This window comes from Idiotropiscis lumnitzeri, chromosome 7 (genome assembly GCF_059441095.1).
Source record: "Idiotropiscis lumnitzeri isolate Australia: NSW breed Sydney's pygmy pipehorse chromosome 7, RoL_Ilum_1.0, whole genome shotgun sequence".
In the NCBI taxonomy this organism is placed as follows: domain Eukaryota; kingdom Metazoa; phylum Chordata; class Actinopteri; order Syngnathiformes; family Syngnathidae; genus Idiotropiscis; species Idiotropiscis lumnitzeri.
Window position 1 is genome coordinate 8,638,785 of NC_142397.1, and position 24,513 is coordinate 8,663,297.

The following is a 24,513-nucleotide window of genomic DNA, read 5'->3' on the forward strand; positions in this document are numbered from 1 at the left end:
TATTTAAATAAGGCAGCTTTGCCTACAGTACAAAGACGCCCGTGAAAAGCTTACAGACTTGGTTTGCGATTTTGTATCCCTCGAACCATCCGTTTGTGACGGTCAGAAATTCAGCCACTTTGAATAATTTTTTTAATGTATAATTTGACCACCCTTAAATAATTATTGAAATGTGTAACTGAAAATATATCTGTGTAGTCGAGTTCGTGGTATAAGCAAAGTTCAGTACATGAATATAGTATGTTAACTAGAAATTCCATTTAATGTGCGTAATCCTTCTTACACCTATACAATTTAAATATACTATATATATATTAATGGCAAAAACAGTCGCTTAAACCTATTTGTAAACTATCACGAATGACTCATTGGTTGCGGCCGAAGTGACGTCACAATTGACACCTGTGTCCGCCTATCAGACATGGCAATGTGCAAACACGGGGACAGAGGGGGCGTGTGAGAAGACCAGAGGCTCGTTTCGCCTGAAGTTGCGCGTCCATTTCGTCGCTGCGACAATTAGCCACCATCCTTTTTAAAACGGGACAACATGGCAACCGCGGCTAGTCGATATTATAGCGAGGACGGTAGGGCGACCAAAAGACAGAAAACTGACGGAATGTCGACGGTGAGCATCTTTTTGAATGTATTAGATTCGGATTAGTCGCACAACGTGAGCAATTCGAACGCACCAGCTGCTAAAATATGACCGTATCTTCGCACAGAACGTCTTAAATTGTTCCCTTTTTGCTTGCAGTTAAAATTAACCTATCCTAAAAAATTCTGCGTTGCGCTACAAATGACTAACTTTGACCCCAAATTGTCCTGTAGTCCGTGATATGTACGTCGAAATGGCGGCATTGCGGGCGTTTTGCCCCCGCTGGGCCTACCCGGAGCTCGGCTTTGTTCTCGCGCCGGTAGCTACGTATTCTTTAGCTATCCGGAATGCTAACAGCTGCTACTTAGCCTTTAATTTACAAGACTTGAGACATTTGTACCGGCGCATATGCCACTCAAGTCTTTCCAATAATACATAACTGCTTAATTTTTCATCGTACAGTGTGTATTTACTTTCGAGAGATCGGCAGTTAAAATAGTTGGCCCCAGCTCTACTATAATAAGATAACACAACACCTCATTGAGGTAAACAGTCTAGGGTTAGGCCAGACATGACACGTTCCATGTCTTTAATTTTAGCGCATGCATATTGCATTTATAACGAAAACGGCATATTTTAAACACCCCTACGTATAAACATGAGTACTCACGTGATCACTTCCGATTCAACATGGCGACAAGGTGATTAATGTAGCATGTGAACCCCGGCCAGTATTTGAGATGTCACATGCATCGTTTTGTCTTTTTAAAGCCGAACTAATTCTCATGTTTTTTTGCGGAGGTTAAAAGTCTAGGTTCAACATTTTGAATGGATGTGACACTTGGAGGAGAGCAATAATAAGATGTGCCAACTATCCATTTCCGCGATAGGGCTACGAAGATCCCCACAAGACCCTTCCGTCCATTGTGGTTCACGTCCGAGGCCTGGTAGATGGCGTTACAGAGTCAGACCTGATGGAGGCCCTGCAAGAGTTTGGAACCATCAGGTGAATAAATCATGGATCAAATATCTATTGTATAGATGGGGGAAATGTGATTTACCTTTTTTTAAAAACACATCTTAGGAGTAATGATTTTCACGCTCGCTGACTGGAGATGACATCACATTGCTTAAGGGCTCGGGTATTGGCCAATCACAGCTCACCTGTTTCTTGAGTTTGATCAGTGATTGGGTGTTACCTGAGGATTTGGCTCTTTGTCATTTTCAGTCGACAAGTGGAAAAATGACAGACCCCTGAGATGGTTAAAAAGGTTGGATTTTGTCGCTTAATTCATATTCCACAGATTCCAAAATTTTGACTTGACTTCCCCTTTAGACATTGATTCAAACAATACCAAATGTGGGGCATTCTTATCATTTTCCCCCCAAAAAACTGCCAGCCCATTATATTCATTCTGGCCTTAAAAAGCGGCACAACAGAACCATGACAAAACCGATCATCTCTTCATCTTATAAAGCTACGTCGTGCTGATGCCCAAGAAGCGTCAGGCGCTGGTGGAGTATGAGGACATGAATGGCTCGTCCACGGCGGTGACCTACGCCGCTGACAACCAGGTGTACATCGCCAGCCACCCGGCCTTCATCAACTACTCCACCAGCCAGAAGATCTCGAGGCCGGGTGACTCTGACGACTCGAGGAGCGTCAACAACATACTGCTTCTCACCATCATGAACCCCATCTACCCAATCACCACGGTAAGCGAGTCGGTCAAACTAAAAGATTTGGCAGAACCGCTGCTCTTCATATTGACGATTGATAACATCTTTTTCTCCACAGGAGGTACTCTACACCATCTGCAACAACTGCGGCCCTGTCCACAGAATTGTCATCTTTAGGAAGAATGGTGTGCAAGCTATGGTGGAATATCCTTTCGGAGAGTTGAATAGCTCATGGAAGTGCCGACAGTTTTTTCCAAATTGTTGGACTGGGGGCCTTAGGATGCCTTCGGTGTCCTAACACTTGCCAGGACAATTTGACACCTTAACTTGTTACATTTGACTCTGTGCAAAGCGCCCAGCGAGCCAAAGCGTCTCTCAACGGAGCCGACATCTACTCTGGATGCTGCACGCTGAAGATAGAATACGCCAAGGTACATCGGGTGTACCACTCACTCAAAATACGTCCTTAAAATATTGGTCACTTAACGCGTCATTGTGTTTTGTTCCCAAAGCCCACTCGGTTGAATGTGTTCAAGAACGATCAGGACACTTGGGACTACACCAATCCCAATTTGGGCGGCCCAGGTAACAGCTCACACAAACCATGTTTCCAAAAACTCGAGTGCAAACACATCACAATGTCAACGCCACCAAGTGACACACAAGTAGTCCGTGTGTGATGTGGTCACACAGCAGAGGGCACATCTACATGTTCAACACAAAACACTGTTGTGGTATCAGCTGAGTATCAACCCACAATTAGCCTGCGACTGTGTGGCGGGAATGTCAGCGACGCTTTCGCGCGGGTACGACGCTGGTGTTTTGGCATCGCTTGCTCTGTTCGGTCAGCCTGAACGATGTTAATGTCGGACCTCTGCTTCTTGTGTTGCTTTAAGTCACTTATGTCCTCCCCAAACATTAAAATACTGTTACATTGTAGGCAGAAGTCGTCCAAAATAAGTGGCAGGTTTTATTCACAACGAATCAATTAAATATCAGATTACCGAATTAATCAATACCTATATTGATTAGGGCTGTACGATTATACAATAACGGCACAAACTAAAGTGCATATTACAACGATAATTGAAAGCTTTACCACTTCCTCCATATCACTTAGTTTCTTGGAACGTGATACAGTATGTAAATGTGGACTGCTCTTCTTAATCACTCAACTTCTTCCAGTGGCTCTGCCGCTTCTTGCATATCAACCTCAGCTGTAAATTCATAACATTTTCAGTAGTTAACCATAAAAGTGGACTTAATCCCTTAATTGAAAAACGCTCGTGAGGCTCTACTTCAGATACGTTGTGATGACGTTTCAAATGTCCTTTATTGTTGTTGTTTTTTTTAATGAAAATACAAAGCGTTTTTTTCCCCATGGTGTTTTGAGTAAAAAGAAGAAAAAACAAAATTTGTGATGATTTTATTGTTTAGCACATCGATAGTTTAATGGCTCGTTGAGCCGCCCTCATGCCAGGTCGTGAAATAAAGGGACGATGGACTTGAGCGCTTCCGCTATTACAAATTTGGTGCCGATTTTTTTTTTTTTTTTTTTTTAATAATCTCAGTGTTTGGGGAAAAAATATTTTGACATGCATGCTTTTTGCTGGTTATACATGTACGGCAGGTGTATGTTTTAGTGTTGCGCTCTCAAAATGTGCATTCGTATGAACCACTTTGCGTCTGCATTCTTGTGCACACAGCCGCAGCTGGTCAAATGTGCACTTCGATCCTGTAACATTTTTTCTCCTCCTTGAGTCTTTTTCTGGAAACACAACTGATCTCCTACAGCAGGCATCACCAAATGGCGGACCGGACCCATGGCCAATCTATGATGAATTTTTTTCAGGGCGCATTCGCAAACGTTGGCGCTGCAATTCTAGTAAATACGGAAAAGGCGTCACTGATTTGAGCCAATCAAATCTTTTGTTTACGATCCACTGCCAATTGCGCAGCAGACCGAAAGAGAGTGCTGCTGACAGTACGCCTTGCTAAAAGGTTTGCGAGGTCGATGCGTCTTGTTTTAAATGAATGGACGGCGAAATGTAGTTTCGTTCTGGCTGCAGCCGATTCTAAACCAGTGTGCATTATATGCTCCAAAACCGTCGCAACATTGCAAAGCGCCACTACGAAACAAAGCATCGCCCTTTTGTGCACAGTTATCCGCTGAAGTTTGGGGTGAGCGCACGCAAAAACATCGAACTTCGAGTGCAGTACAACAGATTTTTACATTTTTGTTTACATCCCAGCGGCATGCAAACGAATATTCAGTAAAAGTATCATGGATTTTGGGGAAACATAAAAAACATTCAGTGATGGGGAAGTTGCGAAGGAGTTCTTAAATGCTGTTGCACAAACATTATTTGAAGGAAAATACAAAGCCCAGATGTGTGAAATAATCTACCAAATCCCAATGGCCCTGACTTCGTTCCAACACAGATTTAAATTACTGGCAGGGCGGTCACAAACTAATTTTTCTCATTAAGGGAAGTTAAAAAAAATATTCAAAAGAAAAAGTGGTGTCAAAGCTAATTTTGAATTAGTTTTTTATGAGGACAGCCATTTTTATTGATTGTGTACTGAACATGTTGACCTGTTTTACTTGGATAATTAGGCTTTCCGTTTTTTTTTAGGTATAAGATGTTAACTCAATGCTTAGCACTTGATATAGTTCTGCAGGAGATATTTTACAGTTTTTTCTGGAAGCGGTACCCTTAAATTCCTGGAGCCACATTTTCTTGAATGTGAAATAAACGCCTTATATTTGTTTGACTGGCAAAGGTGTTTAATGGGAACATTGCTAAATATTTAGTATAAAAGTGCGCTCTGTTGAAAATGACTAAATATTGAAACTATATAAAAATGTGAACATAGGACTTTGGTTCGGACCTTTTAATTGGAAGAAATTTTCGTCGTGGACCTCTGTGACTTTTAATTTACTACCTCTGCCCTACAATTACACTCGGGCACAAATGCGCCAAAGTCACAGAAAGGGAGTGGCAGACACATGCTGACATCATCGGCGCCACCTCGTGTTCTCCACAGAGGACACAACCCCTCTCACACCCCCCCAGTCAAGACTCAGTAGGACTTTAATTGCCCTCACTGCGCGACGACAGCGCACACGTCTCAAAGGCGCCGAGCTACGCTTGGTCCCAGACACACCGAGGTGCTCCAAAAGCTTCGACACCACACCCCCCACCACCACCTCCAATCATCATCATCATCATCAGCACCACCACCACCACCCCAAAATGGAGGCTGACATCAGTGAGGACAACACACCCACCCAAAACAGACAAAAAGCGCCACACTGATGCGCCAACAACACCACCACACACCGCAACTGATCCAAGCACGGAGAGCCGACTGATGAAGACAATGCTGACAACACCAGAACAGAACACGCAGGCCCATTTCTGCTGACTCAGCCTTGTCCTTCTCTACATGCCTCCTTGTATCGATGCTTTGTCTCCCATCTTTCAGAGTTCTAGAAGCTGGCTAAGTCCTCCCGCGTGAGGCCATGTTGCCTCGGGGGCCGGCCTCCGTCCCTCCTTAAAGCGGACTGTTCCAAAAAGGGAACGAAAAGGGGGAGCTGCCTGAAAGTGGGACCGAGCGGCGCTCGTTATGACGCCGAAGTGGCCAGTTGTATCTATCTCCCAACGCAAAAGAGGCTATGGGTGTGCGATGAAATGATAAGTGGAGTGGTGAAGCCACTGCAGCCTTCCTTCCCCTGTGTGTGCGCATGCAGTAAGTAACACGAGAAGCTTCCTCAGCACCCAACATGGCCACACCTCACTTTTTTTTACACTCTCCGGACTCGCCCCCCCCCCCCAGTTCAGTGTTCAGAATCGCCTTTTTCTTGACGCCACGTGTCAAGCTTGTAGCTGAGGTGCTGGAAGCGAGGGCTTCATCCAGGCGTTACTGCCAGTTTAACTTAAGTGACCCCCACTTCCTCTCCCACCCACTGTGCTAACATTGTGAGCATGTAACATGGCCTTCCTTTCTGAATGTGTGTGATTATTGTGTACCCGTGCAGATGGCGACGTGGATGGCAATGGGAGCAACGCAGGTGTGTTTTCTTTCTTCAAAGTATAATTATTGTTTTGCCCTTGATTGACAGGTTCAACTATTTTTTTTAAATAACACTGGTCATATTGTTTAGTGTTTTTGTTTGTGTTGGTGTGTATTAAATTTCCCTTCCACCCTCGGACTGTCCCACAGCGTAATATTTTGTTTCCTCCTCAAAGATGACATGAGTGCCAACCCCAACAAGCGTCAGCGTCAGCCGGCCCTGCTGGGTGACCACCCCCCGGAGTACAGTAAGACTAATAATACAATAGTATGCCGCTCGCTTTTAAGGCACGGGTATCAGCTGACTCTTTTATCCAAAAGGTGGGGGTTACCACGGCTACGACGAGAGCTACGGCTCCTCGCCCTACGAGAACCGGCGCATGGGACCTCCGATGAGGGGCCGCGGCGGTAGAAGCTACCAGCCCAGCTACGGCCCCCCGCCACCTCCTCCTGGCGAGTACGGTGCCCACGCAGACTCACCAGTGGTCATGGTGTATGGACTGGAGCCTGCCAAGATGAACGCCGATCGCGTCTTCAACATATTCTGTCTCTATGGCAACGTGGAGCGGGTCAGTACCTATCTAATATCCACGCTGCTCTGGTATAACGTAGGTATGCTAAAATCGTATTTCGGTTCGCTTTCTTGGGGGCTTTGATTGGGTACACTTTCAGTACAAAAACACAGAAAAAAACTTTGAAAATGAGTTTATTGGGGAAATATCTGCTGGTGTAATGTAGCAGATTTGCACAATGTTTAACGTGCGTACTAATGTAACTTTACAGGTGAAATTCATGAAGAGCAAACCAGGTGCCGCCATGGTAGAAATGGGCGACTGCTACGCCGTGGACCGCGCCATCACGCACCTCAACAACAATTTCCTGTTCGCGCAGAAGCTCAACTTATGGTGAGTTGACGCTTGATTGTAGGCCAGCGTTCAAATTTTCAAAATTTTCTCTTCATTTCACCGTTGTGTACAGTAATATAGTCACAAATTTTAGACTTTTCTAACGGTTGACTGCAAATGTATTATTTTAGCGCAACGTGAAGGTTGCCGGGTTACATTTTAACTGGCTTCCACATTAACTGGCTCCTAATTCCATCTGTGGCCTGTATGGGAATTTTGTTTACCTGTCTACAATTGTCAAATTATAAACGCCTGAAATGAAACTGCTTGTTCATACAACTCCAGAGTGGCTGCAAGAAAATGTAAGCAGTAAAAAATATAATCATATTAATGTATTCGAAACTAAATAAAATAAAAAGCTACAGAGTGGTAATTAAACCCTTGATGCAGCATCTTCGATGAAAGTGACACCGTTCCCAATTTTTAACACCGTGGCATACCTTCCCGCTGCCCAACCCTACATTCTTTATGACACCACCCTCTATTTCCATGGACACAGCGTCTCCAAGCAGCAGGCCATCGTGCCGGGCCAGTGCTACGAACTGGAGGACGGCTCCAGCAGCTTCAAGGACTTCCACGGCTCCAGGAACAACCGCTTCACGTCCCCCGAGCAGGCGGCCAAGAACCGCATCCAGCACCCCAGCAACGTGCTGCACTTCTTCAACGCTCAGCCCGATGTCACGCCTGAGATATTCTCCCAGGTGAGGACCAAAACAAAACACCACTACCATGGTGGAGAAATCTGCTCAATCCAACTGTCCTTTTTCATTTCAGATTTGTGAGGACATCGGCGTCAAGTGTCCCGCTAACGTCAAAATGTTCACAGGCAAGAGTAAGATGTTGTCGCTGTTGTTTTGGTTGTTATTTCAAAAACATATTTTAGCAATGGCGCGATACTATCCACAAAATCAAGGTTAAGTGCCACTTTTTCCATTATGCGCATTGGCTAACGGCTGTCCTCTCTGTGCTTGTGACCTCAAAGGACTCCGATACAATCTTATAGCCTGATCACATCAGGTACCCGCAACGGCTTGCTGAGAGCGAGAGAGCGCGAGTGAGAATCGAAGGCGACAAAAATGCGGAAAGGACGCGTGCGGCTGTGGGACGGAACTTTTTAGAGCCAATCTTAACTTTGGTTTTATTTAAGCAAAATGACCAAGTGCAATAGATACAGTCACCTCTGTAATACGGCCCCAGTCTGAATTCATCTGTGAAGTTTCTTCACGTGGCAATTGTCTGGGAGGTTTTTGTACGCTCTGCAACTATAGCTGCGTTCGGTGTTTATAATATAGGTAGTAATCTCTTTAATAACATGGAGATCGACAGCTATTAGTCTGAAGCAGTTAATGTATTGACAAATTAGTTTATATGGCTAAATTAAGTTATTATGGCTTTTAATCAGTTTTTTGGGGGGGGGGGTTGGGGATCACTACATCATACATATCACAATACTAAATCACAGGCTCTAGAGGGAAGTGCGATTGTTCTTTGTAAATCTGTACTGAATTACAAAGGGATTTTTTAACTGTTGTTCTCTGGTCAGGCTAATGCTGTAATAGTGATTCGAATTGGGGTAAAATAGCAAATAATTATTTAAAAAAAAAAAAATAATAATAATTTTCATCCAGGAAAAAAAACAACATATTTGTGTGTTGCTTTGCCAATTTTATGCAAATATTATAGGCCATTCACTCACCAAATACCATAGTTTCTTGTTATTGTATTTTTTTCTTCCTGTTTCCTCCACTAGGCGGCGCTGCTCCCAGCGACCGTAGCGCGTCAGGACTGCTGGAGTGGGAATCCATTAACGATGCCATGGAAGCGCTGGCATTGATGAACCACTACCAGATGAAGAACGCTAGTATGTGGCGCCCCACATTTACATGCGTTATGCCAAGTCGTGAGTACCTTTCGTTAATTTCCAACTCTTCCTTTTTTTTTCAGCCGGTCCATACCCTTACACCCTCAAGCTGTGCTTCTCCACCGTTCAACATGCCAACTGAAGACACTGAAGGTTTCAAGCTGCTGTGGTGCATTTTGTGCGATGGATGGCAAAGGTTTTATTTAAGTGTCACAGTAACAATGTTCAGGTTTGCAGTTGTCTATTTTTGGTTTTGCTTTCGGCTCATGAGAGTTGATTTTAGCGTACTTTTTACGCTGGTCCATGGGAGCTTTTATTTTGACACTTATGTTGCATTTTTTTTTTTTATGTAATAATTACACTTTGTGAGTTCAACATCTTGTCATCATTTTGTTGTAAGAAAATAAAAACAATTGATAATTGTATGGCTCAGTGTGGAGTGCCTTTTTGCCAAGTGATTTAAATGAAAAAAAATGTGATTGAATTAAATTCAACATATTTACATCCTACACAATAGCTAAATATATCTGTTTTTGTTTATTGCTGTTAAATTGGGTAGTTATCAATGTTTAAAAAAAATTCAACAGATTTTAATGAATCTTGTCTCACTTGAAGGAAAAGGTTATCTCCAATGACCTGAGCCCTGTTTTCAACAAAATTGTCATCTTATACCTTAAGTGTCCAAGTTTGAACCAATTTGCAAATGTTTTGAGTTTGCCAGTCAAAAATGTTTACAGTTCCACGCTTCTGTGTATCACCTTGTATGATCTACGGCCAAATAAATCGCGATATGATCGTGATTTAGTCATCTCAATAGTTCTTTATTGACAGCAGTAGGGTGAGGAGGTTGACAGAACACGAAGTTAACGCTGCCTTGCTAGCTTTCAGTCACACAAACTTTCAGCTTTGAAAAATGCTTGGTCCATTTCACCTCGTTAAAACTCTGCGTGTGCGGGGAAAAAACTCCATGCACGGGTTGTCTGTTGTGTGAAGTTTTGAATGTCAGAGCGTGTGTATACGAAATTCTTGACTTCGAGTCACGTGTCTTCGAAGTTGGAGCACACGCAGAGAGACGATTGTGTGCGGCAACTTGTGCCACGACAAAAACGCGTCCATTCAAAGTAGCTTTGAAATCGGATTGATGGGTAGAGTCGCACATCACCCGTGAACAGTATCTGAGGCTTCTGGTTTGCCAAGCAACACTGTGCTATTCATAAAATTCCGTTGTGAGGTGACAAGATTTGCTTCCGGCACCACCACATAGTATTTATTTTCACACATATATTTCACACACACATAATCTACTCATCGCGATTCGTCACGCACTTGACAGATGAAATACTTTCAGATTGATTATTATTAACCATGATGAGGGGGTGCACCGTTCCTGGAGGTACTGCAATACCAGGTCGATGCGTGGAGTGGACGGAGCAAGCCCCTATTCCATCTCCCAGTTCCAAAAATCAATTTAATATATGGTCCCCGGATAGGGGACGTATCAGATATTAAACTGATAAGAACAGATACTACACTTGATCTTAGCCAAAAGGCCGAGAAGCGATAACCGGAAACTGGGACAGGAGAGCAATTGAGTCCGGACAGAACTCGCTACAGTGATGGTGACAAACGTAAAAATCACACAAATTCAAAACAACACACATTTACCCACGATTACATTTGTAACTACACACATACTTTGAACGATAATGTGCCTAACACGTTTTCTCCATTTAAAATAAACACATTTTCGGAGACGTGTATCATGTGACCCACGCTCGTCCAATCAAAATACAGCAATACATTTATCTAATTTGATGGCATCGCGGTGTTCTTATAAGAGTAAATTACACAATGAGTGATATTCAACTATAACAATACACCAACGTGATAGTAGTTATAGCGTGGCAAAAATCAGTAAGATCAATATCTGACAAAAAGGCCCCCTAATCATTCAGCCCTCCTCAACCATTTGCTTCCTGTTTCCTGTTTACCAACTGACATCGGCACTGACTAGTGCCACCACTGGCGTGGCAGTGAACTGCAACAACGTCTCCATGAGTGATTGAGTGGACGGATCAAAAACCATCCCACGAACTCTCCTCTGTGGGCAGAGCTTGCACACACCCATTTGTAAAGGCACACGCAAATTGGCACGTCAGATATAACAAGTGGCATCTAATAAATCGAATTGCACACGTGACGGCGATTAATCTCCAAATTGCCACAGGGGGCATAAATGACATTTAACTGATAACTGAGTTTTCAGACAAGGAGTATAATCGTGAGGACGAATCACAATATTTGAGTTTATGTGTTGGAGGAAATTCTCCACATATGCAGAAATTATCTGAGACACGTGCCAGACCCTATTAGGATTGCGTGTCTGCCTTTGCAGAAATATTCAGTCATTTAAGAACATTACCACCCTTATCTTCTATTGGTAAAAACACATGGTTAGTCCGCTAACAATGTTAAAGTTATAGCTTTGATTTGACCAATACATCAGGGGAGAGCGCGAACGCAGTCCCCCACTACCAGAAATTATGCAGTCGAGATTCCCACATTTGGGGAATTCGCAGGGGTCAGCACAGCCGGAGTGCAATGGCTGAGCCTCACCCTGGGTGAACCACCTTCGTGATCATGGTATCTCCCCTGCCAGGTAAGTATGAGTTGTACACGCCGCGAGGCCAAAAGTCTTTCTCACATGCGCCATCTTCAGTCGTGGTCTAAATTTGTACACACGCGTGAACACACAAGAAACATACTCACTGGTTGAAGCAACACTTTCACACCAGTTTAACATAACCTTTAGTCATCAAACGATTAGAAATTAGGTCGAAAGAATCAGCAAGAATATTCCCATCATGCATTGCTTCCTTTCTGACGCCTTTCCCAAGTAAGCAATGGCCGCAGAGCGCAGTTCGAGGCGTGACTCACCATAAACATTTGACTCTGCCCACATGCATTCTCAACATCTCTTCTTTTGTGTGTTAAACTATTTCCTTGGTAGCTTTAATAATGCGCCATCTTATGGCCGCGCATTTTTAAAACCACGTAATTTCACATTGTAAATAAACTACCAACTGAATGAAACCCAAACACATACTATCCTCGGCCATACAGCCCTCTGGTGGGGACATGTGGTACTACACATCATACTCATTCCAAAACGAACGACGTCTTTAGACCACATTTTTTATCCCAATGGCCTTCACACTTAGAACCAACATCAACTCCTCCCTTTTCAGAATCCCTGAACACGCTTACCAAGTTTCAGTGCTCTACAACACTGTTCACTCAGAATGGACGACAAATGGCCATTTCGACCACTTCTGTCAAACAGTTTGTCGTACTGCCCCAGCCGAGTGACAGTTTAGAGTTTGCAAGGGAACATAACTGATTAGAAACTGATAAGAACTATTAGTACAGTTGATGCAACCTCATTCCCAAGTCAAAGACCTAACTAACAATTATTGCTCATCAAACACTGAAAAAAGATAACATTTGAAAATTTTATTAACTTACTAACAATAATGTTGAATAACCATTAATGAATAAAACATAACAGTTCACTTAAACATATATGCAAAAAGTCCAAGAAAAGTGCAGTACATTAATACTGCCTTTAAAGTGAAAATGCAGATGAAACTCACAACATACTGTAAATTTTGCTAAACTTAGTGGTTCTAGTGTATGTACCTCTATTGCAAAGTGAAGAATGACACTCCTCAATGTCAAAATGAGTTTTTAATGACAAAGATGAGGAAGCCCTGCAGTAGAACAAATCAATAATAAAGACATGAAAACAATCTAAATGTATTAAGATCGAAAATAGAAAACGAACAGCAGGGCAACATATTCACCACAAAACGTAATTCAAATCATACACACACATTATGTGAATAACGACAGCAACAGCATGAGAGTGTCAAATAAATACAAGAACAACAATTACAATAATCAAGCAGACGGCTTCTCACTCCCGTAGAACTTACGGCTGCCTCTGCCAGCATAGTTGGGATTGTGACATTGAGTTAAACACTTGCTGCTCCCGTCTAGCACCGTAAACAGTATAATTAAAGCATCACTGGTGGAGGACGAAACATCATTTACAGAGTTATTTTAGTGATATTAAAAATGAAACCAAATTAAATCACTTCAAATGTTACCCCGCTAGTAACATGACTTCAAATCGGTACAACTCAACTGATATAAAGGAAAAGTTTTTTTTTTTGTTAATGGTGGAAATTTTAGGGGGATTATTAATCACTGTCTAATTGCTTTAATTATAAAAGCCTGGTAATTGAACAGGAGTGCGCGGACTAAGATCATTGCACATAGAATGCTTAAGGGCTTTGCCGAATGTGCTAGCTAGCGTCAAGCTCCCACCACCAAGTCTCACACGATGCCAGGCGAGAAGGGTGATGGGTGTCCACTCCGTCTGCGGTCGTAAAGAGATGCGTGTCAGAGACCAAGCAGCGTCCAATTTGTCGAATCGGGAGCTCACGTGACTAGTAAGACGAGTGTTACGGCACGGATCCGTGTCGCCTCAGCACTGTGCAGACTTGAAATGCTGTTGTTGATCAATATTCCCCAGCATTGACATTTTAAAGCGCTCATGGACCTTCTGTATAATTGCATACAAGTTACATTATATTTACTGCTACTGGACACCTAATAAATGTTGCAGCGATTATCTGCATCACCTGCACAACTATCGTAGGATTTGCACCACTGACCACATTACCTCTGCTCTTATGACTGTCCAAATTGTTGCAACGCTGTCTTTGGGGTGGCATTAATGCACAATGCTACCTCTATATTTATATGTCTTGTCTGTTTTAATCATAATTGCTTATTGTAATACCAGTTTAGCATACAGAGGGAGACGTATTCCACGAATGTTTTAGACACTGGGCCAATAAAGGGAATTCTGTTTAACAGGGTGGGTCGTTTCGCTGACTTTGTGAGGTAACAAAATTTGCTTCCTACAGCACCAGTTTCTACTCATCGCGATTCGTCACGCAATTGACTAATGAAACATTTTCAGTTTGATTATTATTAACCATGATGAGGGGGTGCACCGTTCCTGGAGGTACTGCAATACCAGGTCGATGCGTGGAGTGGACGGAGCAAGCCCCTATTCCATCTCCCAGTTCCAAAAATCAATTTAATATATGGTCCCCGGATAGGGGACGTATCAGATATTAAACTGATAAGAACAGATACTACACTTGATCTTAGCCAAAAGGCCGAGAAGCGATAACCAGAAACTGGCACAGGAGAGCAATTGAGTCCGGACAGAACTCGCTACAGTGATGGTGACAAACGTAAAAATCACACAAATTCAAAACAACACACATTTACCCACGATTACATTTGTAACTACACACATACTTTGAACGATAATGTGCCTAACACATGTTTTCTCCATTTAAAATAAACACATTTTCGGAGACGTGTGTCATGTGACCCACGCTCGTCCAATCAAAATACAGCAATACATTTATCTAATTTGATGGCATCGCGGTGTTCTTATAAGAGTAAATTACACAATGAGTGATATTCAACTATAACAATACACCAACGTGATAGTAGTTATAGCGTGGCAAAAATCAGTTAGATCAATATCTGACAAAAAGGCCCCCTAATCATTCAGCCCTCCTCAACCATTTGCTTCCTGTTTACCAACTGACATCGGCACTGACTAGTGCCACCACTGGCGTGGCAGTGAACTGCAACAACGTCTCCATGAGTGACTGAGTGGACGAATCAAAAACCACCCCACGAACTCTCCTCTGTGGGCAGAGCTTGCACACACCCATTTGTAAAGGCACACGCAAGTTGGCACGTCAGATATAACAAGTGGCATCTAATAAATCGAATTGCACACGTGACGGCGATTCATCTCCAAATTGCCACAGGGGGCATAAATGACATTTAACTGATAACTGAGTTTTCAGACAAGGAGTATAATCGTGAGGACGAATCACAATAATTGAGTTTATGTGTTGGAGGAAATTCTCCACATACGCAGAATTGATCTGAGACACGTGTCATACGCTATTTGAGGATTACGTGTGTATTTTTGCAGAAATACTATCATGCAGTCTTTTCAGAGGATTACCAACCTTATCTTCTATCGTTATATACGCATTGACAGCCTGCTAACAATGTTAAATTTATAGTTTTGATTTGACCAATACATCAGGGGAGAGCGCGAACGCAGTCCCCCACTACCAGAAATTATGCAGTCGAGATTCCCACATTTGGGGAATTCGCAGGGGTCAGCACAGCCGGAGTGCAATGGCTGAGCCTCGCCCTGGGTGAACCACCTTCGTGATCATGGTATCTCCCCTGCCAGGTAAGTATGAGTTGTACATGGCGCCAGGGCAAAAGTCTTTCCCACACACGCCATCTTCAGTCATGGTCTCTTAAACACAAACTCGTGAACACACACATTAAATACACTCACTGGACGAAGCAGCACTCGAACACCAATTTAATATAACCTTTAGTCAATAAACAATTATAAATTAGGTCGAAAGACTCTCTCAAAATATTCCCATCATGCATCGCTTCTTTTGTACCGCCTGACTCAAGTAAGTAATGGCTGCAGAGCGCAGTTCGAGGCGTGGTTCAACATATTCGTATGACTCTGCCCACATGAATTCACGATTTCGATTTTATGTTAAACTATTTCCTTTGCGACTTTAATGATGCGCCATCTTGTGTCGGATTTTTTAAAACACGTCATTATGCATTGAAAATAAACTCAACTGAACCCAAATACATACTAACCTCAACTATACAACAGGGAGTTAGCCCTCTGCTGGGGAGACGTGGTACTACAAATCCGATTAAACGAACGAGAAGACATTGGCTCCCATTAAAAAGGTGACTCGAGCTAATTCTACTTTAAAATCACACATTCAAATATTTGTATCTGACTATGCTTACGTTCACTGAAAACACTTAATTTGAAAACTAAAGGCTCCCGAGAAGTACTTCCGCTCATCGAGTTACGCCTTAGCGTTGATGTCGCCCCGCATCCCCTTCTCCTTAATTTACGTTTTCGATTAGCCAAGCGCCAATATTATAACAGTATAGAAAATTAACATTTGGGAATCTATATTTGATACCATTATTTATATGACCGCCGTACGTAACGTTAGAATCAGAAAGCCCTTTATTGTCATTGTACTCAGTGTGCAACGAGATTAGAGGAATAACCGAGCAAGAGAGAGGTTGTATTTAAGAAGAGAAAAAAAATCCCAATCTAAGAATGACACGGCATTTGACGATAATCTAAATAATTCCTGACACTTGATCACTGAACACAAATGCATAAATAATACAGAAACATACCAACTGACAGTGTTTGTTTTTTATTTATTTTGACCAGTAAAGGGGGTGCACCGTTCCTGGAAGTACTGCAATACCAGGTCGATGCGTGGAGTGGACGGAGCAAGCCCCTATTCCATCTCCCAGTTCCAAAAATCAATTTAATATATGGTCCCCGGATAGGGGACGTATCAGATATTAAACTGATAAGAACAGATACTACACTTGATCTTAGCCAAAAGGCCGAGAAGCGATAACCAGAAACTGGCACAGGAGAGCAATTGAGTCCGGACAGAACTCGCTACAGTGATGGTGACAAACGTAAAAAATCACACAAATTCAAAACAACACACATTTACCCACGATTACATTTGTAACTACACACATACTTTGAACGATAATGTGCCTAACACATGTTTTCTCCATTTAAAATAAACACATTTTCGGAGACGTGTGTCATGTGACCCACGCTCGTCCAATCAAAATACAGCAATACATTTATCTAATTTGATGGCATCACGGTGTTCTTATAAGAGTAAATTACACAATGAGTGATGTTCAACTATAACAATACACCAACGTGATAGTAGTTATAGCGTGGCAAAAATCAGTTAGATCAATATCTGACAAAAAGGCCCCCTAATCATTCAGCCCTGCTCAACCATTTGCTTCCTGTTTACCAACTGACATCGGCACTGGCTAGTGCCACCACTGGCGTGGCAGTGAACTGCAACAACGTCTCCATGAGTGATTGAGTGGACGGATCAAAAACCATCCCACGAACTCTCCTCTGTGGGCAGAGCTTGAACACACCCATTTGTAAAGGCAAACGCAAGTTGGTATCACAAGTGGCATCTAATAAATCGAATTGCACACGTGACGGCGATTAATCTCCAAATTGCCACAGGGGGCATAAATGACATTTAACTGACAACTGAGTTTTCAGACAAGGAGTATAATCGTGAGGACGAATCACAATAATTGAGTTTATGTGTTGGAGGAAATTCTCCACATATGCAGAAATTATCTGAGACACGTGTCAGATTGTCAGATTGAGTTTATGTGTTGGAGGAAATTCTCCACATATGCAGAAATTATCTGAGACACGTGTTAGGATTGCGTGTCTTTCTTTGCAGAAATACTATAATTCAGTCATTTAAGAACATTACCACCCTTATCATCTATGGATAAGAACGCATTGTTAGTCGGCTAACACTGTTAAAGTTATAGTTTTGATTTGACCAATACATCAGGGGAGAGCGCGAACGCAGTCCCCCACTACCAGAAATTATGCAGTCGAGATTCCCACATTTGGGGAATTCGCAGGGGTCAGCACAGCCGGAGTGCAATGGCTGAGCCTCACCCTGGGTGAACCACCTTCGTGATCATGGTATCTCCCCTGCCAGGTAAGTATGAGTTGTACACGCCGTGAGGCCAAAAGTCTTTCTCACATGCGCCATCTTCAGTCGTGGTCTAAATTTGTACACACGCGTGAACACACAAGAAACATACTCACTGGTTGAAGCAACACTTTCACACCAGTTTAACATAACCTTTAGTCATCAAACGATTAGAAATTAGGTCGAAAGAATCAGCAAGAATATTCCCATCATGCATTGCTTCCTTTCTGACGCCTTTCCCAAGTAAGCAATGGCTGCAGAGCGCAGTTCGAGGCGCGGCGCACCATAAACATTTTACTCTGGCCACATGCATTCTCAACATCTCTTCGTTTTTGTTTTAAACTATTTCCTTGGCGGATTTAATGCGCCATCTAATTGCGGCGCATTTTTTTTAAAAAACACGTCATTTCACATTGAAAATAAACTATCGACTGACTGAAACCCAAACACATACTAGCCTCGACCATAAGGGAGATGGCCATCTGCTGGGGACATGTGGTACTACACATCATACTTTTTTAACTCAATGCAATCGTTCGCTGGTCACGTGATTTACGCCAGACCAATAGTAATTTTTGCTTTAAATTGATCGCATTTATTCCTGAAAAAAAGTTTTCAATTACGATGTACAAACGGGTGTAGTTTATATAATGCTGAGGCAAAAAAAAAAAAAACACCAACCCACCCGCCTGGTTAATTTACTTCTGGTTTTCTGTGTAGCAAATGAAAAGTATTAGTTTACTAGTGCACTAGAACGCCACCGTCGCAGTCGAGGTGAACTACAGACGTTGAGTCGTACCAGTGGCTTTGCAAACACGTAATGTGGCTTAAGAGTGGCTCAATTTTATATTTCAACTATTGAGATGAAATAGAACATTCCAGTTTGTTTTGTGCATGGCCTAAATAATAGAAGGTAAGGAAATTAATCCAGGAAAGAACAAATCCATGGAAGGATATTAACCACTCGTTTTCACATTCTTGTATCCAAAATAAAAACGCCCTGCGTCTTTGAACAAAAGCAAAGCAAAACAAACTTACTCATCAAGTGTCCGTTGAAATTATATCAGTGTAAACAGCGTACGTATGTAGAGGTTATTGAGGGTCCTAAATGCTAGTGGAGTTATTAACTCACCTGTTCGGTGGAAAGTGACGGGTATATATCCATTTGAACTTGAATAAAACTTCCCAAATATTCACCCAAAGAACATTGTGGGAGTTTTCAGGAATAAATAACCCTTGCCGTCGGTTCTTGGCGCGTAAATGTCAAATTTTACAAGTTGTCTTGTTAGCTAATCGCACCACAATGACCACCCGGTTTTTTTTTTTTCCGAGTGACTTTCAGGGTCACCTCGGACGCCTCAGTGTCATTATGTAAACAGGAAAACAGACCTGGTCTATCCCCAAAAAGTACAGTACGTGAATATTTAAGTGGAAACCCCTGGCAATGTTTTATGTGTGTGTGCTGTAAACGATTACACTGTTTATACATTCTATGTTGTGTGTTTGTTTTATGTAACGAAAGATGCACGGATTGACGACAGACTGACTAAAAAATGACCGAATGGCTGACGAACTACGAGCGTAATGGCGAATGAGGGTCCACCAAACTATGGCAAACTTCAGAATACTGGCAGACCGCCGAGTGACGGATAGACCGAATGACAAATGACAGACGGATGGATGAACGCTTTTGCGTTTCTGACTGCGGGGTGAAAATACGTAACGAACCATGGGCACATGAGGAACTTACTGTCCAACCATCAATCAGTTAAAAAAATATATTTCAGAGAGGTCTTAGGAAAGAGTAGGAGGGGCACTGAGTTTGTAATTAGTTGTAGGATAACTGTAAATATTACGAGCATTTTGATGTATAACTAAGATGAGGTTATACAGCCAAATAGAAATATTATAAGAATATGAATAGTTCAATGTTATGGGGAAAAATAAGTGTTTGTGCATTGTTGAATGTAGGTATTATATTGACAGCGTAGTGATTAATAGAAAATTAATAAAACACTATGGATCACTACATGCAGCAAGTGAGGTCTTCATTCCCCCCCCCCCTTCGCAATTTATCATTAGCAAGTGTGATCCAGAGAGAGAACTCAAACTTTAGCCAGACAACTGACTTGGGTGAAATGCATCTTTTGCGGCATTGCATAAGAAACAGTTGCACTTCTTCACGTCATCCATCATCAAAATCCTTGAGCTAGTTTATTAGCCAATCTGAATGTTTTTACAGACAGCTCACTTGTCTTCTGAGGCCAGTACCGTTCCATATTGAGCAATACCAAAGTCTGCCATCTTCACAGTGATGAGAGAAGGAAGGCTGCTCGACTGAGCAGTGCTCTCCAGGGGACAGCCAGGACTCATCGGTCTCGGCGTCCAATCAGATCATCCCGCTCCACTGGAGCGATGAGTATGTCACGCCGTCACCGTGGCAGCGGGGCGAGCACAAAACCAGCGTCTTCTTGACATTGGAACCAAGGCGAGCGGCAGCGAGGAGGTCAGAAAGCAACACGCGCTCATCTGCTCGCACGCACACGCAGATGAAGTGCGCATGGAAGCGCAGAGGGTCGCCTGTGAACACAAAACAAACGACAATAACAACATTTTTTTTCTAATTTTCTTCCTTCGCCCCTTTCTTCTTGTATTTCTATCTTCTGGCCACGGATTGCATTCGTTCCTTTCTCTCTTTCTTTCCTTTCTTCTGTCATTTATTCCTGTCTTCATTGCTTCTTTCAGTCTCCTTTTTTTCCTTTCTACATTCTGGCCACATCTTTTTTTTTCTTTTCCTTTATTCCTAACTTTTTTCTTTCTATCCATTCGAGTCGCTTCCTTCTTAACTTATGTTTCCCCCCCATATCCATTTCTCCTCATTTCATTCTGACTTTCCTTGCATCTTTTTGGTTTTCCTTCCTTTTTCCTGAACTTAATTCCTGTATACCTTTCTTTTCTCCTTCCATTATTTCCTTCCTTCATCACTTCGCCCTTTCCTTCCTTTTTTCCAACAAGGTGTAAATAGTGGGTGACTAATGATGACGAGCCCTTCACAACATGATTATAGATTACAAAAATGAGAACCTAGCAAAATGACAAATAGGAAAGTAGTAACTGGAGCAGTGGAGAGGAAATGCAACCAACGTACCAGGATAGACCAGGAAATCTCCACCGAACTTTCCGGCCGAGGTCAGGAAGAAGCCCCGCCTCCTCAGGTCCTCGAACACCCGGTACTTGGCGTCAGCGGCGGACGTTGGGACAGCATGAGAGGCTGGAGCCACCAAAAGGTGGGCCGGTCCCGCCCTGGCTGTGCTCAGTTGAACCGCCATCGCAGAGCGCGGGAAGCTGAAGTGACGCTCCAGAGCCTCCAAGCGGTGCTGCGTGTCCTCTTCGCTGTCGACCTCCGACCCTAAGTGCAAAACAGAGTCTGTCAATCCACTGATGCCTTAGTGTGCAAGTGAGCATCTGGGTGGCAGAGAGCAGTTCGATGCCAGTGTTATTTTTCATTTGGGCATTTGACTCATTCCGTTCACTCAACACCTGAAAATGTACGCACACACAAACACACGCACATGCACGTCGTCAAGACGCCGTCTAACCTGGTTGCGATGAGCCGAGTGCACGTAGCACAGCCGCCTTCCGGTCTTGGAGAGCCAGGACTTGCTGCCCCTCATAGCTTCGCTGCAGGGTTTCCTCGTAGAGCGCCACCTGGCGGGCGGGCTCCGGTTCAACCGCATCCTCAAAACAACATGCCCGTTAGTCACATGCCAGCCCCAACACCAATCCAGTCACGCATGCGGCATTCCCAAGCCTGTCACGAGTCTTCGAACTTCCAACGTCAAGCTAGTCTCTCGTCAATGAGTCGTGATTAGAACAACCGTAACGCAGCTGTTCAATCTGTTGTCCTAATGCTAATGAGGATTAGCTTCCATGTTGCCGCACTTGCAACCCCTTTGGCAAACAGATTGAATACATGGAACAGATGAACAGGGTGGAAGGCGGACCGCAAGTTGCCACCTCACAGTGGTGATCTGTGATGGCCAACTTGACATCATCCGAACGTGGGGGTCCGCTTGCAGATCCTCATAAAAGTACTTTGTATCTTTCCACCTTCTACATGGACTCCAGCAAATCAGTTTCTCCTTGCACCATGTCAAGGACTTGAAAGTGAAGAAGAGGAGCCGCTCCCATTGGCTATGAATCAGGTCGGCTGTGTTCACGCCCACAACAGCGCAAAAAACCCTTTTCGAACTACGCCAAGTAGCATGCATCCGTGAAAATAACGGACACTTATACCGCTCCTAATGCCAGACTTGCGCTGACCACGATTAGAGCATGCGTTAAGTTTTCTTTCGGGCCCAACTGATATGGATGTTTGGAGATAAATTGGCCACATAATTGAGAAAAATACCATGAAAATAATTTTTTTTTTCCGGATCCCGTTACACTTAGAGCAATAAAAAACATAATACTTTGTCCTTCAGTATTTTTTTTCTTCACAACAGAGAGAAAAATCAACAAACACGACTCCAAGTTGCACACGTCTGCAAAAAAAACACTCACTGATTGCAAGACAGCGGTCCCGGCAGCGAGGGCGCCACACTGGCCCAAAAGTCGCTCCTCCTCGGGCAGCAACAACAACGGGCGCCCTAGACGCACATTCTGCCTGGGGGTGCGTGGCAGCGAGCCCAGCAGCGCCCCCACCAGGCCGTGGGAGCGCACGGCAGCCACGTCTTCCGTACGCCACAGCAGGGGGGCGGAGTCGCACTGACTGACACACACGGCTTGGACGGGAAACTCCCCCTCGTTGGAAGACATCTCCACTCTGTCAATACAATATTTGGCAGTTATTTACACATTAGAGAAACACGCAAACATGCAACATGTTCATTCGGACGTCAAATTCAAACAAAAATGTTTTTCGCTGTTATGTTGACTAAGGTCGGGCATCATAAGAATTTCAACAATTCCGGTTCCAATTGCTGTTCCTACGAGTATGAGTTTGGAAAACCTTACATTGGAGTCGACCGAAGTGCGGCCTGAGCCAATGTGACCCAGGCAAGATTCTTCTATGGCATTCACGTGTCCCACTCAGTGATTATACATACACTGAAAAAATGAATTAAAAAAATATTGTTTTACAAAAACAACTAAAAAAACGATAATTACTTATATTATACATTTGCAATATTCAATATATATTAAAGACAGCTAGGATAGGCTCCACCACCCCCACGACCCTCCGGAGGAGCAGTGGAACGGATAATGGATGGATGGGAGCAGGACGGGATGGGGCAGGCTTTTTTTGTTCTTCAGAATAAATGTGCTTTGGATTTGAATCTGTAGCCCAACTAACTTTAACTAACCATTGTAATGGCTCATCAAGTGCCTATTAAATTGATAATCACTGCGCCTCTTGTTTTAACATAAACATCGTATGTCAAACATGATTTGTTGATTTGGTAACACTACATTTAGCACACATGAACCCAAAACAAATCACGCGAATAAACGCCACAAAATCTAAACGATGGTGTTTCAGTTTTCGTGATTATTCCCGTTGCCATGACATTTATATTTTGCTCAGCAGCGAGTGGGATTTGCTTACAAACGAAGCTGCGAGAAATTAAGCTTCAGTCTTCAACAAAGGCTTCGCGATTGCAAAATATTAATAACAAACCCCAGTGAAAATGGCAAATTTTAGTAGCATGTTGTACACACGCAGAAATAGGTGACCGCTTCCTTGTTCGACATACTCACGTGTGCCTGTCGCCCAAAGTTTTTAGTACACATTTGGAGCTCAAGATGACTTGCTGCACATCCGCACAACCGATGAGTTAGTGAGGTCACCTATGAACACCGCGTCACGTGACTCCGGCGGTTAGCATCCAAATGTTATTTATCGCCCAGCAACTCTCTTAGTTTAGCTTAGTTTAGCTTAGCTTCGCGCAGCTTCTGTGCCGTAAAGCACTTGCCGCTGCTGCGCTCGTTTTTACGTCACAACAATCAAAACGACCATAGATAGCATTTTTTTAAAACATTCTTTGTTAACCAGCATCCGTTTTCCTATAAAACATTAACATTACAAAACAAAACAATATATAAAAATATAACAAAAATAAAACCGAAAAATAAAAAATAACAGAAAAAAATATACAAAAATTAGAAGTGTACTCAGAAAATAAACCCAACATGATTTCATAGATAATAAAAGCCAGTTTTTGTTGTAAGTCTAAATATCGATGTAAACGACTACGAGAAGGACATCGGATGTCTTGATGCTTCAGGACAGCTGCAGAGTGCAGAAAAGCTCATTGCTTACATGGCATGCACAAATGCAGACGGACTGTTTACTCAACCAAGTTTCAAAATATTATTGGCACCAATTGAACTGCATTTTTTGGGAGGGGTGGTATTTTATTCATCTTTAAAACACAGATAAAAAGTCAGAGGCCAATAAAAAAATTCCACACCAAATAGGGCGAGGTGAGGTTTAAAAAAAAACATGGTTTTTTTTTATCATTAAAAATTCATGAGGGGGAATTTTTGTTAGGACTTTTTTTCAGATTAGAAAAAAAAATTGGGAAATGAAAAAGGAAAAAAAAACAATTGAATTTTTTTTTAAAGAAAAGTACAACTGTATTGTTGTAA

The 24,513-nt window shown here is 42.8% G+C and overlaps 2 protein-coding genes and 6 non-coding genes across 10 annotated transcripts; 1 reads left to right on the forward strand and 7 right to left on the reverse strand.

Annotated features, from left to right (window-relative positions):
• Positions 1 to 442: 442 nt before the first annotated feature.
• LOC148333393 (heterogeneous nuclear ribonucleoprotein L-like) lies at positions 443 to 9,543 on the forward strand. 2 transcript variants are annotated; one of them, XM_088300732.1, is made up of 14 exons: positions 443 to 625; positions 1,486 to 1,601; positions 2,074 to 2,311; positions 2,394 to 2,479; positions 2,610 to 2,706; positions 2,788 to 2,860; positions 6,318 to 6,350; positions 6,529 to 6,600; positions 6,674 to 6,921; positions 7,136 to 7,257; positions 7,757 to 7,958; positions 8,032 to 8,089; positions 9,008 to 9,118; positions 9,202 to 9,543. In XM_088300732.1, the coding sequence occupies exons 1-14, from the start codon at positions 548 to 550 to the stop codon at positions 9,258 to 9,260; spliced, it is 1,593 nt and encodes a 530-aa protein (XP_088156858.1). In that variant the 5' UTR covers positions 443 to 547; the 3' UTR covers positions 9,261 to 9,543. The 2 variants fall into 2 exon arrangements, with proteins under 2 accessions (XP_088156858.1, XP_088156860.1); XM_088300734.1 differs by having other exon boundaries at positions 8,032 to 8,083.
• Positions 9,544 to 10,489: 946 nt separating this feature from the next.
• Positions 10,490 to 10,680, reverse strand: LOC148333394 (U2 spliceosomal RNA). The gene has a single exon (XR_015844410.1). It is a non-coding gene; the product is annotated as a U2 spliceosomal RNA (small nuclear RNA).
• A 941-nt stretch (positions 10,681 to 11,621) lies between these two features.
• On the reverse strand, positions 11,622 to 11,785 carry LOC148333395 (U1 spliceosomal RNA). The gene has a single exon (XR_015844422.1). It is a non-coding gene; the product is annotated as a U1 spliceosomal RNA (small nuclear RNA).
• A 2,406-nt stretch (positions 11,786 to 14,191) lies between these two features.
• On the reverse strand, positions 14,192 to 14,382 carry LOC148333396 (U2 spliceosomal RNA). Its single transcript, XR_015844411.1, has one exon. It is a non-coding gene; the product is annotated as a U2 spliceosomal RNA (small nuclear RNA).
• Positions 14,383 to 15,326: 944 nt separating this feature from the next.
• On the reverse strand, positions 15,327 to 15,490 carry LOC148333397 (U1 spliceosomal RNA). Its single transcript, XR_015844560.1, has one exon. It is a non-coding gene; the product is annotated as a U1 spliceosomal RNA (small nuclear RNA).
• A 1,036-nt stretch (positions 15,491 to 16,526) lies between these two features.
• Positions 16,527 to 16,717, reverse strand: LOC148333398 (U2 spliceosomal RNA). Its single transcript, XR_015844412.1, has one exon. It is a non-coding gene; the product is annotated as a U2 spliceosomal RNA (small nuclear RNA).
• Positions 16,718 to 17,712: 995 nt separating this feature from the next.
• LOC148333399 (U1 spliceosomal RNA) lies at positions 17,713 to 17,876 on the reverse strand. Its single transcript, XR_015844531.1, has one exon. It is a non-coding gene; the product is annotated as a U1 spliceosomal RNA (small nuclear RNA).
• A 2,176-nt stretch (positions 17,877 to 20,052) lies between these two features.
• Positions 20,053 to 23,847, reverse strand: tsen34 (TSEN34 tRNA splicing endonuclease subunit). Of its 2 annotated transcripts, XM_088300849.1 has the most exons (6): positions 23,623 to 23,847; positions 22,879 to 22,971; positions 22,426 to 22,687; positions 21,462 to 21,600; positions 21,011 to 21,271; positions 20,053 to 20,442 (listed from the first exon to the last, which is right to left on the reverse strand). In XM_088300849.1, exons 3-6 carry the CDS (start codon positions 22,678 to 22,680, stop codon positions 20,252 to 20,254), a joined length of 846 nt encoding a protein of 281 aa, XP_088156975.1. In that variant the 5' UTR covers positions 22,681 to 22,687; positions 22,879 to 22,971; positions 23,623 to 23,847; the 3' UTR covers positions 20,053 to 20,251. The 2 variants fall into 2 exon arrangements, with proteins under 2 accessions (XP_088156975.1, XP_088156974.1); XM_088300848.1 differs by lacking the exon at positions 22,879 to 22,971.
• Between the last annotated feature and the right edge of the window lie 666 nt (positions 23,848 to 24,513).

Bases quoted from the DNA above. Each gene is read 5' to 3' on its own strand.
- tsen34 (XM_088300848.1), bottom strand. From the start codon at position 22,680: ATGTCTTCCAACGAGGGGGAGTTTCCCGTCCAAGCCGTGTGTGTCAGT. The intron at 21,272-21,461 runs GTTAGACGGCGT...TTTTGCACTTAG, and splicing joins ACTCGGCTCATCGCAACCAG to GGTCGGAGGTCGACAGCGAA. The intron at 20,443-21,010 runs GTACGTTGGTTG...TTGTGTTCACAG, and splicing joins AGATTTCCTGGTCTATCCTG to GCGACCCTCTGCGCTTCCAT.
- LOC148333393 (XM_088300732.1), top strand. From the start codon at position 548: ATGGCAACCGCGGCTAGTCGATATTATAGCGAGGACGGTAGGGCGACC. The intron at 6,601-6,673 runs GTAAGACTAATA...TTTATCCAAAAG, and splicing joins TGACCACCCCCCGGAGTACA to GTGGGGGTTACCACGGCTAC. The intron at 6,922-7,135 runs GTCAGTACCTAT...GTAACTTTACAG, and splicing joins TCTATGGCAACGTGGAGCGG to GTGAAATTCATGAAGAGCAA.